Below are 19030 nucleotides of genomic sequence, written 5' to 3'. Positions count from 1 at the left end.
CCTGTTAACATCCCACTTTTGGGCAAAAGCCTAGTCTGTATTTTGTTGAGAAGGTTTTTGTAGCTTACTCAACCACGCTGTTCCTATATGGGTATTCTCATTCACCGTGTGCAAGTTTCCTTACGATGTTTCTTCAACACGAGATGAATTATAAATAAATACATTACTACAGTGGTGCTTGCCCGGAGTTTCAACTCAGATTCATCGGTTAAGATTCACGATTCACATCCCAAAACTTCCAGACCAGCACGGCTCCTATTGTGATATATAAATTCAAAAGAAATAAAAAATATAATAACAAGAAAGAGATTAAAAAAAATCTTTCTTCTATAAAGAAAGTAATATTTGAATTGTATTACCTTTAAAAAGATTAATATATTCTGTGAATCTTTGAATTATTTCTTTGATAATATGTTACACGACATTTTAATTTAATCGTTTATACGAAAATAATGAGCGATATAAAAGAAGAAAGAATATAATTATATATTATTGACCTCCGTGGTCGAGTAGTGTGTACACCGGTTTTCATGGGTACGCTACTCCGAGGTCCCGGGTTCGATTCCCGGCCGAGTCGACGTAGAAAAAGTTCATTACTTTTCTATGTTGTCTTGGGTCTGGATGTTTGTGGTACCGCCGTTACTTCTGATTTTCCATAACACAAGTGCTTTAGCTACTTACATTGGGATCAGAGTAATGTGTGTGATGTTGTCCAATATTTATATTTATATATATTTATATCATGTAATGTATTCTATTCTCTGGTACTTTTATAAGAGAGGCTAAGTTTTGTTATCTGAAATAATAATATAAGTAATCCCATTATATAAATACCGACTTTGTATTATGTTTTATGAAATTAATCCTTGCGGATAATATTCTTGGTTCAATTTCACTAATACTATCTCATTCCTCGTTACGTTGTAGTAATCTTTCAACAACAATCTATACTTATAAAATCGCTACTACTGTTTTTTTTGTAGTACAGGTAAGCGGACAAGCAAACGGGATACCTGATAATACCCCATAAACATAACATACATATATAATTGTATTTAACTAACATGACTGTATTTTTATATGTTGAACGGTTCCGATTCCGGTGGTAGCTTTAATTAAAATAGTTTGTTAAATGACGATTCAAAAGTGCTTGTAAAAGCCTACGTGAATAAAGTATATTTTTGATTTTGATTGGTGCGGTGAGAAATATGAGATAGCAAGTTCCTAGATAACAAAATTCGGGAGCTAAGATGGTATGTACCTGTTGCCTGAAGTGACATGACACTGGCTTACTCACCCTTCAAACCGGAACACAACAATAACAAATATGTTGTTTGGCGTTAGAATATGCGACAAATGTGTGGTACAATAGAACGCTGAAATTTGAATCTTATGTTTATTTTATAGAATAAGCTTACACGAAGAAACCATTTTTGGATTTCAACTTAAAAGGGGGATAATGGAATGGGAGTATATAATTTTGTATGAATTTTACCTACATATAGACGGAACCGACAAATAGTACAGGAATAAATTACTATAAAAATAGTTTGAATTCATCAGATGAAGCCTTATGTTAAATCGGCGGCTTAAGACATTTTTTATGATATAGGACAGTCAAATTGGACGGGCAAATTGGCCACCTGATGGTAAGTGGTCACCACTACTCATAGACAATGGCACTGTAAAAAATATTAACTATTACATACATCCCCAATGCGCCATCATCATTGTGAATTAAGCTAGTATATCTTTTGTGCCTGTAGTTACACTGGCTGACTCATCCTTCAAACCGGAACACAATAGTGCTGAGTACTGCTATTTGGCGGCAGATTATCTGATGAGTAGGTGGTATCTACCCAGATAGGTTAATGAGCCAGTGTAATAACAAGATACGTAACACCATTAATTTAATCATTCATACCTACTGTTATTAAAGAAAAATATGTTAAGGTTATTAAAACGTGCCCTACCTTGAGTAATGATATTTCGATAGTCACGAGTGATCAAAAGCTAAGTAAAGTTCAAATAAGGATTATGAACTCGAGTCTAAGCTATGACATAATATAATATAGTTTGACATTTACAGTAACATTTAGATAGTCATAAAACGGCTCTAAAGTTGCAATCGATAATGAATCTTATTTTCAATGGAGCAGTGTTAAATTTTATAATAAAATTATCTGCCCGTATTCAAGTTTGCTTCTATCCCTTTTGTTAGTGCTCCTAAGTTTTAAAGTTACTTGGTAACTATCGATAACTTTCGTATCGATACATCTATCCAATGCTTTACTTAAGATATGTCATATATTTACTTATAAGATTATTCTATTTAATTTTTTGTTGATACTTCTTTGTCAATAAGAGTTTTTCAAGGTCGAATGAAGACGCGAGAATTTTTTAATTTGTAATGTATCTATAATATTATAATACAATTTATAGGTGTCAAAACTAAAAGAAACCCACGACATTTTTACAGCACACCATTACTACTCATACATACATTCATACATATCCATACACTATTATACTTCTTTGTATTTATATACATTGAGTTTATTTAAAACTGACAGTTGTTTTAAATATAAAATACATATGAAACTATACTAATATTATTAATGCGAAAGTAACTGTGTTTTATCTCTTCACACTTAAGCCGCTGAACCGATTTTGATAAAATTTCGTACGGAGATAGTTTGAGTCCCGGGGCTCATAGGATTTTTTAATTCACTACTCGAAAGTGTTAAATTGGGGTTGGTTTTGGTGCCATGGATAAAGTTTTTTAAATTACACGCGGGTTAAGTCGCATGTTCAGCTAGTCTTATATAAAATATTAATCATATAGCACTGGACTATATTTTTTCACTATAAAGTATAAACTTATGGTACGACTTAGAGGCACGTTTGTCAAATGTCTAACAATCAGATTAAATTACAAAGCTTGAGACCGTAACGATTCTAATGAGAAAGAGTGGCAGAATATTTTAAAAATAATAAAAATATAGTCGACTTAATAATATTAACATTTATTATTAAGTCGACTATATTTTTTTTTAAAGTAATATTTAGAAAAAATCGATAAATATAATAAATTTATTACAAACGTAATATATAAATCAAGTAAAGTATATAAGTCAGTAATATATAATACATAAGTCGTAGGTGATATTGGTATGGTTATGCAAGTACATCTGAGAAGCTAAAAAACATACACAAGATTGAATTTAGCCACTTCGATATGAATATATGAATGTCTTTCATTGAAAACTAAAATATTTGCGAATCAAAATAGCGCACATATAACGACCCAATGGAAATGTTGACTATCTCGGCAAGAATTATAGGATACTAATAATTAATTAATTCTAATAATTATTTTACAGTAACTATATTACTCTCCCCAGTAACCCAAATATTGAGGGCTATATTTCGACATTTAAATTTAATGTATTAATTAATGTTCAATAATATACAACTTTTAAATAAGTATATTATAAGAATGAAACAGATAAATGTTTAATATAACAATAATGAAAATTGTATCATGAAATGGCGTAATGGAAAATCGTTGTCTCTTAAAACTTTTCCATTAGAACTAATTTGTGTTTTGGGTCATTAATCATTCGTAGCATAATTGAAACAATATTGAATTAGGCTGTCTACAAACTTCAATACTGTGATTCTTTTATTTATGAATTCCAACTAAATATAAGTGCAGAAATGTTTATTTATTGTATTGTTTATATTGTTACGCTTTCACGCCTCTACTATGAAAGCGATCGGAATGAAATTTTGCATACCCGTTTTTTGCGGTATAAAAAATAACTAATATCACACGCCAGTAAGGTAATGAAACTAGTTTTGCCTAGTTTATAGTAGAGTAATATCTCAGTTAGACATAGGTCTCCTCGGAGAAGTATTAATAGTCTTTAATATTATCATTCTAAACTACTAGGCTTCTATAAATATAGGTTTTTTCAACATCACTGATGATAATAATTGTAAATACATAACTATTTAAAAGCATGAAGGTGTATCTCGCCTGAATGTTAAAAAGGGAAGTAAGTGGTAGGCAAGTCCGCCTGGGTAGGTTTTACTACCCAATTATCTGAATGGTTAATATTAATTACAAAGACGATGTTCGAGGTAGTCCATTTGTCCGTACACCTAGCTATATAATAAAAAAGGGTTACCAATTAAAATCAACGTTTACAAATTCATCATCCAAACCAATGTTTCATATCGGTACGATCTTTCGTTCGTAAAAATATAAAAGATAGGCAATTGTTTTGTCTTCTATCTCTAGAATAATAACAGTTTTTATCGACGTAAGGTTTCAATGTTTCAATAAAAGTTTTCAACGCTTGTTTTTATTTAGAATTTTTGTACTAGTTTCTTTCAATGCCTTTTATTAGTTTTTTGTAATCCATTACTTTAAATTTAAGATATATGACTAATTTATATATTTCATGTCACAATTACATCTACACAATATACATTACATATTACAAATGAACAAATGTATAGAAAAAAATGCTTTTATTTTCTTGCAATGCAATACTTGTCTAGTCTACTTGACGACCTCCTTGGTCAAGTAGTGTGTGGTTTTCATGGGTACGCCACTCCGAGGTCCCGGGTTCGATGGATGATGTTCGAGTCGATGTAGAAAAAGTTCATTAGTTTCCTATGTTCTAGTGGGTATGGGTGTTTGTGGTACCGTCGTTAATTATCACACAAGTGTGTGTTATGGAAAATCAGAATTAACTACTTACATTGAGATCAGAGTAATTGGATGTGATGTTGTCCGATATTTATTTATTTATTATTATTATTTATTTATAATATTTAAGTTGATTCACTCCTGTTTCCATAAAATTATTTTTATGTAAAAATTAATATTTTCATAAGATTTATTTACACGATTAATTGGCACACAACTACAAAGAAGGCAATATATCGGTTGACTATTAACAAAATATTATTGATACTTCTCGTAACATGAGCAACTAATTTGGTGAAAACATTTTTGTATAAATTGATTTCGTCTATTTCGTGAATGGCTAGAACAATGTGGATCAAAACTCATAATAATATCAGATTAAGTAAATCAATATCGGTGTCTATTATAAAAAAACGTAACTTAAACTAACTTTTTTATAACTAATTACAACTATAAGTACTAACACAATAATTACTCCAGTTACAGGACTACATGAAGTCGAAGAGTCAATAACTTTTTGTGGGACAAACGGCTTTACAACAGCCTTTAAATAAGCCTTTGTTACTGAATTAAAAAAATATCTTAAAGGAAAGTATATGGAAAAGTTTACAAAGCAATTAGTAATTTCATAGATATCCTCGGAAATGAAATGATCGCGCCCTGACTACTTCTTTTACTAAAAATCGTTTTTGTTGGTCTATATCTTTGTTTCTTGCACACGTTTTTAGTTAGATTAATCAGAATGAGTAAAGTTTCAATCAATACCGAGTACAAAGTCACTTCCCGCTGTCTGTCTGTCCCTATGTATGCTTAGATCTTTAAATCTACGCAACGATTATAAATGATTTAAGAGGAAGGTTTGTATGTATAATACGTGCATAATATAGTAGAAAAACACTGATACAGTATTAATCCTTATCCTATTAAGTACCTTAAACAGATTGTGCATTGAATATAGATCAATATGGCCCTGAACTGAACTAATTAAAAATAAAATGATTATTTCTTAGTTACTGTATAAATCTTGACCCGATTTAGCTAGCTTCCAAAAAACAAACTTGAATTTTAGAGATAAAAAACAATGTCTTAGTATTTTGTTAATTTTCAGACTAAATATATATAAAAATTAGCGTTTTAAAGTGTCAGAAAAAAGTATCTACTGAGTTCATTTTCATTTTGATCTATTTCATATAGTACGATCTTCACTATTATAATAAGTACTTGCAAAAGTCTACAAATAAGGTATATTTTGACAGTTATTCTATAATATTCTAATTCTGTAACAAAATGAATAAGTTGAAAATGGTTTTATTGCCATCAGAACACTATACATCGGTTAAGTGAAGGAAAAATTCACAAAATCCGGCGCGACTCGCACCTGTTACCAAATGCTAATGTGCTGAACGACGAGGCCCCTTCTGCACAGATCGATACGAAACGTACTCTTTGAATATATCCAAATTTCATTCGATATTTTTCATGGATTGCGGTTGAGCTAATGGTCTTATAATACTATATCATTATATAAACAGTGCTAAGTTCATCACATGGCACTTTATTGAATTCGTAATCATCGGTTAAGAAGCAGGCGTTCAAACCACTGGGCTATCTCGCCCCGTGCCGCAAATCAAACTTGATATTTATATTGTTTTGAATCTCTTAGGAAATAAATCCCACGAAGGTGTATTTTACTTATTAATGCATAACTGGCAGCAAGAAGTCTTTGGCCAATAGAGAATGGCATTACAATTATTGTTAACCATGACATAACTAACCAAGGATATAAAATGTTGTGCATTACGTCTGAAAGTAATCATCATCCTCAAAACCCAAATTAATACTTAGAAACTAAACTCAAACATGTCTAACTACATTACAAAATAAATCTTATGTGTATGTAATCCGTTCGAAAGATCAACGTAATCGAAAAATAAATAATAAAACTATAATATTTATACTATGCTAGACAGTGTCGAGTCTTCCATCCATTCTTGTATTTATTATTGCTGTAGAGGCGGTTGACGTTCCAAAACGATAGTAAATCTTGACATTTTAAATGTACGTTTAAAAGTAAATTCGTATAAAAGTATTCTGAATTTTAATATCTATTATAAAAGTGCAACCATAACATTCGTGATTTTCATCGAATAAATTGTAAATGTTTGTAGAATTAATGTAATTCTCAAAGTATAGAGTTTATCGAAATCTTTTCTTACATAACGGATGAATTATGGGAATTAAATTAGAAAATTTACATATTGTTCGGTTTTTTTCAAACGGGGACCTGTTTTTTTTGTAGTATATATATTATTTTATAGTCTTAATATTAGATGAATGTCAAATACAAATGCACTCTGATGAAATGGCAAAACCAGTACAAATAGAAAGTGTCGCAGGAGCAACGGCTCTACGCACTCTGTGAGGCAAAGGAATGAAATTCTTCGACCAAAAAATCTAATAACTTTTTGCTAATTGAAACCGGAATTTGTACCCTGAACTTAAGTATCTACAGCCTTAAAAGCTAATCAGTAGCCCAACGCGGCATTCAATAAATTATTAATCCTTTAGTGATGACCTTTTAAATCTTGTTAAGTTTTTGGTAATTCCGAACTTAAGTAGCTTTTCTAACATTAAATTTTAAGCTTTTCTCTTCGTTTTAAAGATTATCTCTTTCAAAGTTGAATGCCCTTTCATAATCAAACAGCGATCGATTAACCCAACAGAGCAAACAGAATTGTTTTATTAATTAACATTATTGGGATGTAAATATTGCTACCTTTGCCATATTTTTTGTGATGTGAAGAAAAAATAAACTCCTCCTCATAATAAAAGGCATAATAAAAATTTAAGTGTACGAGCTGAAAACGATTACAAAAGTAAACGGACATGCATGTCATTATAAAGTTAGCTTCGCCTGCACCTGATGCTGTAGCTAATGCGAGTTGAGAACGTGTTGGACGAAAACTTAGACGTTGAATAGATCGATAGTCCAATTTAACTATTCCAACTTTAAAGTATTTTAAATCAATACAATAACTATCTCAAAAAATGTTGTTTTTTTTATCAGATGGTATTTTATATAATGGACTTAGTAACTTAAAAAAAATTGTTTAATATATTCGTAACTTATTGTGTGAAACTGGCTTAAAATAATTTGCATGCTTGATCTGTTTCTTTTTTAAATCCCTTTATCAATACTAATAAGGTAAATTGTAAGTGTGTATTTTTGTCTGTCTGTCTCTCTGTTACAGGTAAACCACTAAACTGAATCTGATGAGGTATGAAGCAAGGACATAAGCTACTTTTTATACCAAAACCTACGATCTACGATTGCCCTCAATTAGTACACTAGCTTAATAAATAATTATTAAGTACAATGTCTAAGCTTTTTTGACCTTAACCTTTTTCTAACCAATTTTTAATTGTTTACAATTCTAAATATAATAAAGAAATAGGTAATATAATAACAGGTGACGGTATTAGTCGTCAGCTATTATTAAATAGCCTTAAAAATAGATAAACTGATTCGAACGTAACGTAAGTGATCAAGTAAAACTAAAATATCACACCGTGTTTTTATTATTTATCGTGTATTATGTCGACGTTCAAACATGAGAAACACGTCCGAAAGATATTTATAGTTTAAATAAAACCACCATTTTTTCATGCCGCATCATTTGTCGAATCAACCATCAATCCAAGTCTTACCTGTCAATAACAACTATGAAAAAACTTAACCGGGCTGACTATGAGAAACATATTCTTAACACAATATAATTCCAAACTTAATAATTATATCCCAAGTTTAGAGACGCATGGTACGTATATGTGTAATATGTGAGTAATGTCAATGTCTGTGGGTAGTGGTGACCACTTACCATCAGGTAAGCCATTTGCCCGTTCACCTACCTATTTCATATATAAAATACTCCGCGTTTTAGGGGGTTGGTTGTCATGTGTTAGGCAAAAAAAATTGCCCATGTCTTTCCTTGGAGTTCAAGTTTCCTTCATACCAAGTTTCATTAAATTCGGTTCATTGGTTTGGTAGTAAAACAGCGACAGACAGACAGACAGAGTTACTTTCACATTTATAATATTAGTATATCAAAATCAAAGTCAAAGTCAAAGTCAAAAATCTTTATTCAATATAGAAATGCTTACACTTGCTTATTGATAGTCAAAAATCTACCACCGGTTCGGAATTTAGCGCCTCGGACCTGAGAAGAACCGGCGAAAGAAACTCAGCGGGATATTTTTTTTTTTAACCATTTTCCATGTACAACGATAAATGATATGATATATAAAATATATAAATTAAGCACAACTCAGAAATGCCTGTCCAGGCCTAAACCTTGAACCAATTACCTAAAACCAAAAAACCAACCAAACAATTCACGCGTTTCAATTGGGTCACGATTTTAGCATAATATACTAAAATTTATTCTAAAATATTGTAAGAAAGTAAAAACCGTAGCTATTATAGTTCAAAAGCTAATATTGAATATTTAAACTACGCGAAAGTTAGCAACATGTTTCATAAAGATTGTGATACGGTTCTGAGCAACTTAAACCATACTAATATTTTAAAGATACTTTTGTTATTATGTTTTTATTTATCTAAAACTAACTAACTAAAAATATAGATCTTTCATAATACGGGTTATAATAATAATAATTAAGACTTTTTTATTTCCATAATAAAAATTCAATTTTAAATAATAATAATAATAAAAAAATGTTGAATAGCAATAATAGTAATTAGTACAATAAAATGATATAGTATTTCAATTAAAAATACCAAAAATTTTAAATTCTAGTATGATTGAAAAGTACGTAATTTATCCACTAATGCATTAGAATAAAAAAAAATGTTAAACAATATTATTATTATTATTAAAGACCTCTGTTTAGAGTAAACGCCTCCTCCAATGTCGAGTTGTATATATACATATTATTAATAAGCCCTGGGAGATGGGCCATCTGACAGCACTAAAAGAAATATTAATCTTCCATTTATAGACGATGTTATGTCCCTTGTAGTTATAGTTTCATTGGCTTATTAACTGTTCAAACGGGAACATAACAATACCAAGTATTGCTATTTGGCGGTATAATATAACAAATCAAATCAACATATACTTTATTCAAGTAGGCTTTTACAAGCACTTTTGAATCGTCATTTAACAATCTATTTAAAGTAAAGCTACCGGTTCGGAATGTAGATTCTACCGAGAATAACCGGCAAGAAACTCAGTAGTTACTCTTTTTTTCGACATCATGACGAGTGGTATCTACCCGGCCTATATTGTACGAAGTCCTACCACCCATGTAGATTTTAGTGTCAATTAAAGCCCTTCATAATTATAATTTATATTGATTTTCATACCGTTCAAAAGTTAATATGTGGTTCGTTCACTGTAATATATTGAGGATCCCGTGCGTCAGAAATTACGATGCTGAGCCATTAATTATTCGCTTCCTGGTGACCATTCGAGAATCGAAAATGAGGTGTCAAAGTGCCATTGAATTACATAAATTATCGATTACCGTTCAACGAAATGATAGCACACTATATATATAAAGATAGTCAAGGCATCAATGTCAATATTTCAATTCACAGAATACTGAGCCGAGCTATAATAATACGTTAAAAGAAGTTTATGGACTCGAACCTCGGCTTAATTTGTGTTTATTTATTTATTTAATGTACGAGTCACCAACAAAAGAAACACACTAAATACATATTCTCAAAATTAAACAATGTCCCTTACATTGTACAAGTTGTGTGCTCATTCAATTATAGTAGACCAAAGTATGCACTAAGCTTAAGCAAAAAAAAAATGAAATACCATTAAGACATAATTCTTAGATTAGTAATACGATATAAGATATATATTATATATATAAAATTGGTTTATAATAAACTAGTTTTCGCGTGCGGCTTCGTTTGCGTTTTAGTGGTTCGTTGTCAGGTATTATTCATACAATATATTTATATGCTGTTGTGTTATTCTGATGTATAAGCTATATGATTGTAAAGTTTCATTAAAATCTATTCTGTATTTTTGCGTGAAAGAGTAACAAACATTCATACATAAAGACTTTCGTCTTTATAATATTAGTAAGGATTCTACGAAACGTGGAGTAGAATGATTTATCAATAATAAAAAAGGTTTTTGTCCCGAAATGAGACTGTGCTTGTATATCTATAAATCATTAAATAATTTCTGCTTATATACATTAATAGATACCAGTGGTTCGACCACTAAACTTCGCGTTTATTAAAAAAAGTTTCGACACCTATGACAGGGTTTGTTTTGATTTCATTTCATTGTGAACTGCAAGTTACTCATCTTAAAACAAAACCACACCTTAACATAAATTAGTTCGGTTAGAATTGGAGTTTGTTGATAACAATTTACTTTAAATTTATTTACGTTTTTCATTTTTTTTTTTCTTATATATCCGTAGTACCGCTCTCTAGTCGGCCAGTACAGTCTTACATTATTTCTGTTTCTACCCATACTTCCGGTTTCGTCTCTAATTCCTACTCCGTTCAAGCTGTACCCGAATATATTAGAAAACCTACCGCTAAATTTACTTTTAAGACTCGTCTACGTAAGCACATATTATCAGAAAGCCCCTAGTTTTCATGACTAATATTATGCACTATTATTAATTATTATTTAAATGTTTTTACTATAGACAATATAGATCAATATTTACTTTGTAGATACTTTATGTGTATGTATGTATGTTAATGTTTTTTAATAGTTTTGTATATTCTTATGTATTGTCAAGTATTAATTACCGCCTTCACGGTTAGAACTAAAGGTTGACTGGCAGAGTATGCCTTCAGGCATTAAGTGCGCCTTTTGTCCCATTTACTTTTTAGAGGTCAATAAAATAATTAAATAAATAACTTTTTACCGCTCTCTAAAATTAAATATTTGTTATTAAATTGCAATCGATAATCCTCTTTATTTGTATGTACATCTACGGCTGGAGCTATCGTCCTATAATCACTGGGACAAAAATCGGCTTACGCTATTAATATATAAGAAGATAATAAATATTTTGTGATATGATCAATTCACTCTCTTTCAAATGTAATAAATATAAATTAAAAAAAAAAAAACTAAACTAAACTCAATATACAAGCGAAAATTATTTTAATTTACTGCCTGACTATTAATGGTGGTATTAATTTACTTGGTGGTAGGGTATTGTGCAAGCCCGCCTGGGTAGGTACCACCCACTCATCAGATATTCTACCGCCAAATAACAGTACACTGTATTGTTGTGTTTCGGTTAGAAGTGTGAGTGAGCCAGTGTAATCACAGGCACAAAGGACATAACATCTTAGTTCCCAAGGTTGGTGGCGCATAGGTGATGTAAGGAATGGTTAATATTTCTTACAGCGCCTTTGTCCATGGACATGCCCATGGGCGGTGGTGACCACTTACCATCAGGTGGCCCATATGCTCGTCCGCCAACCATAAAAAAAAATAATGGCTATAACTATTTAATGGCTGAATATAAGATTATTTATCCAAATTCTATGTTCTTTTCATTTCAAAAGAGGTAATACGATGCAAATCACCGCCTGCAGGAAGGTAACCCCATATCTTAGTCAAAGCAACGAGCCGAAGCCGAAGTGCCTTATAATTACAATCGGTCGTTAAAAGTTTTACGAGTGGATTTTCTTTTAGTGGTCAAGTGAGCCTTTTCCTATTCCACCCTTGTCTTATCTTGCAAAGTTTAAATTCAGTAGGAGATGCGAACGATTTCATTTATTTTTTTTCTAATTATAACTTTCATATTTGATTCTTTGAAAATAATATATGTAATTATTTAAAAAGTACATATTACAACTTCAAAATAATTTTCAAGAAAAACAACATATGTGACACGTGTTTTTTGAGTGTAGGCGTATCCTTTCAGATGTGTGCGTGATGTATTTATGTGTGTACGTGTTTGTCATTGAGTATATCTGCATAGCATAGCGAACCAATATAATTATAGTTTGTTCTATAAATTAGTTATTAATAATACAACTAGTTATATGTAAATAAACGTAAAACAAATATATTCTTCAATATTCCATAAAATTTTTAAACTCAATATAAAATTATGTCAACCTAAATTGACTTCCAGCCGAGTAATAAGTCGAACCTTCGTTACATTGATTTCTGAGCTCTTAAGAAAATGAGGACTTCGCGTTAACAGCCCGTTGCTTCACTCTGGAGTGTATATTATTGAGCATCTGGTTCCGTAAGTATGTAATTTGATCCAGGTCACCAGTTCCAGAACAGATGTTCGTATAAAAATTAATATACAGACTCAATAAAAGTGACAATTTTTTTGACGGCCTCCTGGTTTTGGTCTCTGCTGGAGTTCACGGGTTTGATGTAACGTGTCCTTTGTTTGCATAAGTCATACCATTGTTTCATGCTATAAATATTTTACCCATAGTAAGATTATTATGCTCCTCATAGTAAAGTTATAGATTTAGGCACAGTTTTCTTTATTTATTTGTAAATTATAGTGATTATCAACCAACACGCAACGTAGCAAACTCTCTAAATACTTAATAAACTTAAGTATGGAACAGAATTAAGTAACTGTTTTATTTAATAATGATGTTATGTTAACTTAATGTTATTTTTACATAGTTAAGGCATTCATGATTATAATACTTATGTAAATAAAGCTTATAATTTTAGTCAATAAGTGTATAACGGAGCAATAAAATAATAAATAAATAAATATTAGACAACATCGCGTACATTACTCTGTTCCCAATGTAGGTAGCTAAAGCACCTGTGTTATGGATATCAGAAGTAACGACGGTACCACAAACACCCAGACCCAAGACAACATAGAAAGCTAATGAACTTTTTCTACATCGACTCGACCGGGAATCGAACCCGGGACCTCGGAGTAGGCGTACCAATGAAAACCGGTGTACACACTACTCGACCACGGAGGTCGACAACAAAAGATATATATAAATAAAACATCCACTGCTCTAATTGTGAAATATTTATACATTGTATTATTGCATAGTAAACTAATGGAATAATGAAAAAATGACTGAATTTCTGCGTAAAATATTTCTGAATAAAATAACATCATGATAAAATCGCTATACTGACTAATTTGCAATTATTTACGCCATTGAAATAGATAAACCGAACTCGTTGAGCATATAATCCCACTGTGTAAGATCTTGCCCAACGGTTGAAAATCACCTTCTAATAAGACAAATAAGACTTTTTTTGTGAGACGTAAATTAAGTCGAAATTAAATATGATTTTTCATAAAAAGATCCTTTTTTATTGATTAAAAGTAAAACATTTTTATACTTTCATTCGTAAATTCAGCGACATATATTGTTAAATGTTTATAATTAATTTACAATTACGTATGTTATAAATTATTAAATTTTGTGTTCAAGAACACACTGACTTGTAATTGTCTGTCAGAAAGTTTAATTTATTACTCTACAGCCGACAGTAACAAAGTTAGTTGTGAAATCCATTTTCGGAAATTCGTTAAAGTAGTTTTATTTAATTGTAAATTTAAATATAAAATTAAGCCGGTTTTAATGTAACGGAAAATAATACGTTTCAAAAATTACTTTTATATTATTCATTGAATTTAATTTTTACCTATATGTTACGTTATTTCAGTTAAATATCAGCCTGAAAAGATTCCAATGCTGGTCAATGACTTCCTGTCTTCTGGAAGATTTAGAACCTATCCGTGCGGCTCCAGTACGGGATAACGGGTGCACATATGATAGAATTGCGTCAGGCTTATATGATTCTTTTTAAATTTAACATTCAATTTTCAATCACTATTAGATATGAAGTAAATTATATAATGCAATTAAGGACGGACCCTGGTGTGGGACGCTACATGTGTTGACACGCTGGGTCCATCTAATATCAGAGAAACAATAATAAGAGCCGGAGCCGCTGCGGCAAAAGCCGAAGCGAGCATACGGTCAAAATATTCGTGTCATATTCCAAATTTTATATTTTTCTCATTTGCAGTGGAAATGCTTGGACCTTGGAGTAATATTGTAAAAACTTCAATTAAGAGTATAACACCTCGCCTCCACTGGTGACAGGAGGGCTGTTTCTTTTTTGCCCAGATGATCGGAATCGTCGGTCATCTAATGTCCAGTAACTATTTTTATTTTTAATTGAAAATAGTTAAAGCCTTAACTTTTATAATTCTAATGCAAATAAAGAATTAAAAATAATCTTTATTCAATATTTATTTCTTAGATTATGATTATTAAGACAAACACGTTTTCGTAGCTATCTCATTTTGGTGTGTGAAATAAAATATAGCTATAATATGCCTTATATAAATATATATATAGTATTATACACTAAACAATTCATAACAGGCTTGAATCAAACTTCATTAGTTTGTTCATTAATTTGAGCGTGAATAAGAAGTAGAAATTCAAACACAAGAATCATTAAAATCTTACTAAATTAATTTCATAAAATCTTTCTAATTAAATATTTGATTAGTGTTCATTTATCGACACAGTAACTGTTATATGTATAATAAGGTCTTCAATATAAATAATATTATTATTTAAATAAATGTTTCTCTAAATAAATTTTACTCCTTCGTATTTTATAAAAATGTTACTTAACAGAAAAAAAAAGAACAAAAGTGTCATTAATTATTTTTTTTAATTATAACACAAAAAAAATATATTATATTACTTTTAAATAAATACTATTCCTAACAATTGTTGAAAATGTATATCAAAGCATTCAAATTAAATAATCCCTTTGTATTGTTATCAGGAAATATTTTGAATAAAATGGTATTTGAACGTTAAATTTTCATTAACATTTCATTTTAATAAAACGACACAAAACCTCTTTTGTATACAAATGTTATGAAATGGAAATATATAGAAATGCTTTCATTGTTAGGCGATCGTAATCCGTGTGTTACCTACGTCAATATTTATGCACTCAATACCTCTCTTCTAACTCATCAGGAACTTCATATTAGTACAAATGAAACGGATTTATCTTAAAATAAGATGCAAATAAAAAAAAACTGAATTTTTTACATAATTGATATTTCTACGTAAATTTTATTATATTCATATCCATATCGTTTATAGTCTGATTTCTATTTATTTTGATAAAAAAATAATATTGAAAGTGTTACCAAAGTTTTTACTAATAACAATATAACTAACTAATACTAAAACTATCGAAAGGTATATTTAAGTACATTAAAAAATAAACAAAGAGACATCAAAGCGAGAAAAAAAAACATATTAAATTTATTAGACACTAATTATTATAAGCGTTTTAAAGTCTATAAAATATTATTTAACCTATCTAGAAACCATACCTATAATAACATAGACATTAGTGACTAAAACAGATTAATCTTAGGCAGAGATCGCGAGTTTAAACCCGAATCACTGAAATTTCATGCTTAATTTGTGTTTATAAAATTCATCTCTTGCTCGACGACGAAGGAAAACGTCATGAAGGCTGCATGTGTCGAATGAAATTCAGCCCCTCGTGTATTCGACCTCCTCCTTAAGAGGAGAAACGACCATTACGAATATGAAAGTGAGGGTTGAGCGTATACTTTGACTTTGACTTTTATGCAATACTTAAACTTAATAGCAAGTAACTAATATATACTGAAGTTTCCATAGTAGAGTAACCGTTGAATTTCTTGCCCGTCTAATTAGAAATTGAAATTGCCCGTTTAGAATCTAACTTTTACAATTTCAATCCAGTTATGTAGTTCATGTTTAATTGATATGTTAATAAATACATTTAAGTATTTTGTATATTATTAAATTTTATCTATAAATAGCAATTGTACGCTTGATTCTCAATTAAAATGATTTTAGAAATATTATATTATACTCATAATTCGGTAAGTATACTTGAAATCTTAACAATGTTATCTTGTTTAGTTAGACATTTAAATATAATATTCAGATTTTTAGTATTCAAAGTTACAAAGTTAACTAACTTTTGAGACGTCGTGTGATCTTACTCCAGTGTGACTCGAGTACTTATTTTAGTTTATTCATTCAATATATGTTGAAAATAGAAAAGTATTTCAGAATTAATTTTCTTGAAAACTTTAGAAATATGCATGAGTTCAAATATGATATTGACTTAATACTTTATTTTATTAATAAGTTATATAGACATCTTGCGAACTTGTTAACTTACCTAAAATCTTAATATCTCGGAATAATCTATATTAAACTGACATTTTATTTTAAATTTTGTGGACATTTCATCACAAAACAGCGATTTGTTAAGCAATTGATATACTGCTGGTGCTTACATCGACTTGAAACACATTTAAATCTTTTGTTTCCGTAAATATCATTTCATAAAGTATATAATACTGCTAAATAAATAGCAAATTAGTTACCTTTACAATTCTACACTCCTATTAAATTTGTCATTCCCTACACGGTATACAAAACAAATATGAGAAGATACGTCCCTTGTGCATGCAATTACAGATTCACACTTCAAACTGTACAACAACACAAAGTCAATACTTTTAGAGCAATCTCTCGGGCGGTATTATAATTGATTAATAGCGTAAGCCGATTTTTGTCCCAGTGAGAATGAGACGACAGCTGTACATAAAAATCGGTTAAAGTCTCATTTTGAAGAGCTCCAGCCGTAGATGTGCACAAAAATAAAGATAATTTATGAATCTTGATTGCAATTTATTAAATTGTTATGATTTTACATAGAATTAATTTTAGAGAGCGGAAAAAAGTTCTGGCTACGTAGATAACGGAGCTATGGCCGTGTAAAAAAAAAACAAAAGTGAATCGTGCGAACAGACGTCGTCAGTTTACAATTATATTAAATAAATTAAAAACCTGTCATAGGTTTCGTAATTTGAATTAATTTTAATATTGTTAAATAAACGAGAAGTTTCGCATGCGACCCACTAGTTATAATTGATGAGCTATCTACCCAGACACTGACAAAGAGTAGCATTGGTATATTATACTTAAACAACTTTGAATGAACTTACCTTTCAAAGCCATTGTAGGCAATAAGGCCAGAGCTTGAAGCATGGACCAGAAACAAGATTTCTCGCTCCTCATTCCGCTATCATCAACTATTCACAGCATCATCCAAAACAGTACATTTTATGTCAGCAATCACTCGTGTGTTCATTTATTTCACTGCAGGGTTCATTTAATTACAATTTTATAATTATAATTTATTTATCTTTTCATTCGATCAAAGTATAAATGTTTTTGTCAAAGACAATAATATTTTTTTTCTACAAACAGTATTTTTTTATAGATGTCACGTATTTTATTATAAAAGGACAGAGAGAATTGAATTAATTAATAATCCGGTCTCTATTGTATAATAATAATGTATTGTTATACAGGCTTAAGATTGAACAATACAATCATTGATGTATTAAAATTTAATGTCGAATAAAACGAATCGTATATTGTTGGAATATTTCATTTCAATCATTGTTTCTGTTCGATCGGATTGATTGTAGCCAATTAGTTTGTTTCCATTCCCCTTTTTAATAACCAATCCATTGTTGGCTTCCAAATGGCTATCAATATTTATAATCTCTTCAGTATGGATAAAAATCAGGAAATATATATTCAAAGAATGACAGCGCCAGTTTGAATACAGATTGCGCAAGTGGATAAATAGATTAAAGTATTACTTTTGAAAACCTCTATTGAAAATTTATCTTTTTAGGTACACATTGTTAAGTATTTTTTAATTTATAATGTCACTTAGCCACAATGACGTAGACTATAATTTGACATAGACTATTATACGTTATTGATGTGTTTTTAGTATCCAATTCTTTATTTTTATGGATAGAACTACAAAAGCAATTGTTTATAATAAATCGGAAACTACCATTGAATTTAACACGGAAAAAAAACACTTAAATCATTTCTTATACACACTAACATCGCAACAAGTCACGATCTGGTTAAACCGCGCTACAAAGACGCGTCCGAACCGCGCCGAGTCCCGTAGCACACTGAGCACGTTGTAGCACACAGCTACGTACGGCTACGTAGCGCCGCATGAAAAGGTTACCGCTCAAACGTTTAAACCTTGCGCCTTTTGCGTGAATAGGAATACGAATGTGTTTTGTTTCCTTTCCCTGGTGTTCTATTTTTGAAAACAAAGACTGTTTGGATTCCCTTACGTAAAGGCTATTTGTATTTTTTTTAAATATGCCGAGGGGAAGTCGTCTTCTGTTCTTAGA

General features: G+C 30.4%; 1 protein-coding gene across 1 annotated transcript in view; it reads right to left on the bottom strand.

Annotated features, from left to right (window-relative positions):
- The window catches only part of LOC125067790 (lachesin-like), an 86974-nt gene extending 68209 nt beyond the window's left edge, over nucleotides 1-18765 (bottom strand). The window contains exons 1-2 of the mRNA XM_047676556.1: nucleotides 18727-18765; nucleotides 17804-17957 (exon numbers count right to left, since the gene is read on the bottom strand). Coding sequence (XP_047532512.1) covers nucleotides 17804-17876 — 73 coding nt within the window. The 5' untranslated portion in view covers nucleotides 17877-17957; nucleotides 18727-18765. The remainder of the gene's footprint in view (nucleotides 1-17803; nucleotides 17958-18726) is intronic.
- Between the last annotated feature and the right edge of the window lie 265 nt (nucleotides 18766-19030).

The sequence above is a fragment of the Vanessa atalanta genome, chromosome 12, assembly GCF_905147765.1.
Source record: "Vanessa atalanta chromosome 12, ilVanAtal1.2, whole genome shotgun sequence".
NCBI classification, from domain to species: domain Eukaryota; kingdom Metazoa; phylum Arthropoda; class Insecta; order Lepidoptera; family Nymphalidae; genus Vanessa; species Vanessa atalanta.
The sequence above is the reverse complement of the archived record's forward strand: the minus strand, read 5'-3'. Positions and strand labels throughout refer to the sequence as shown.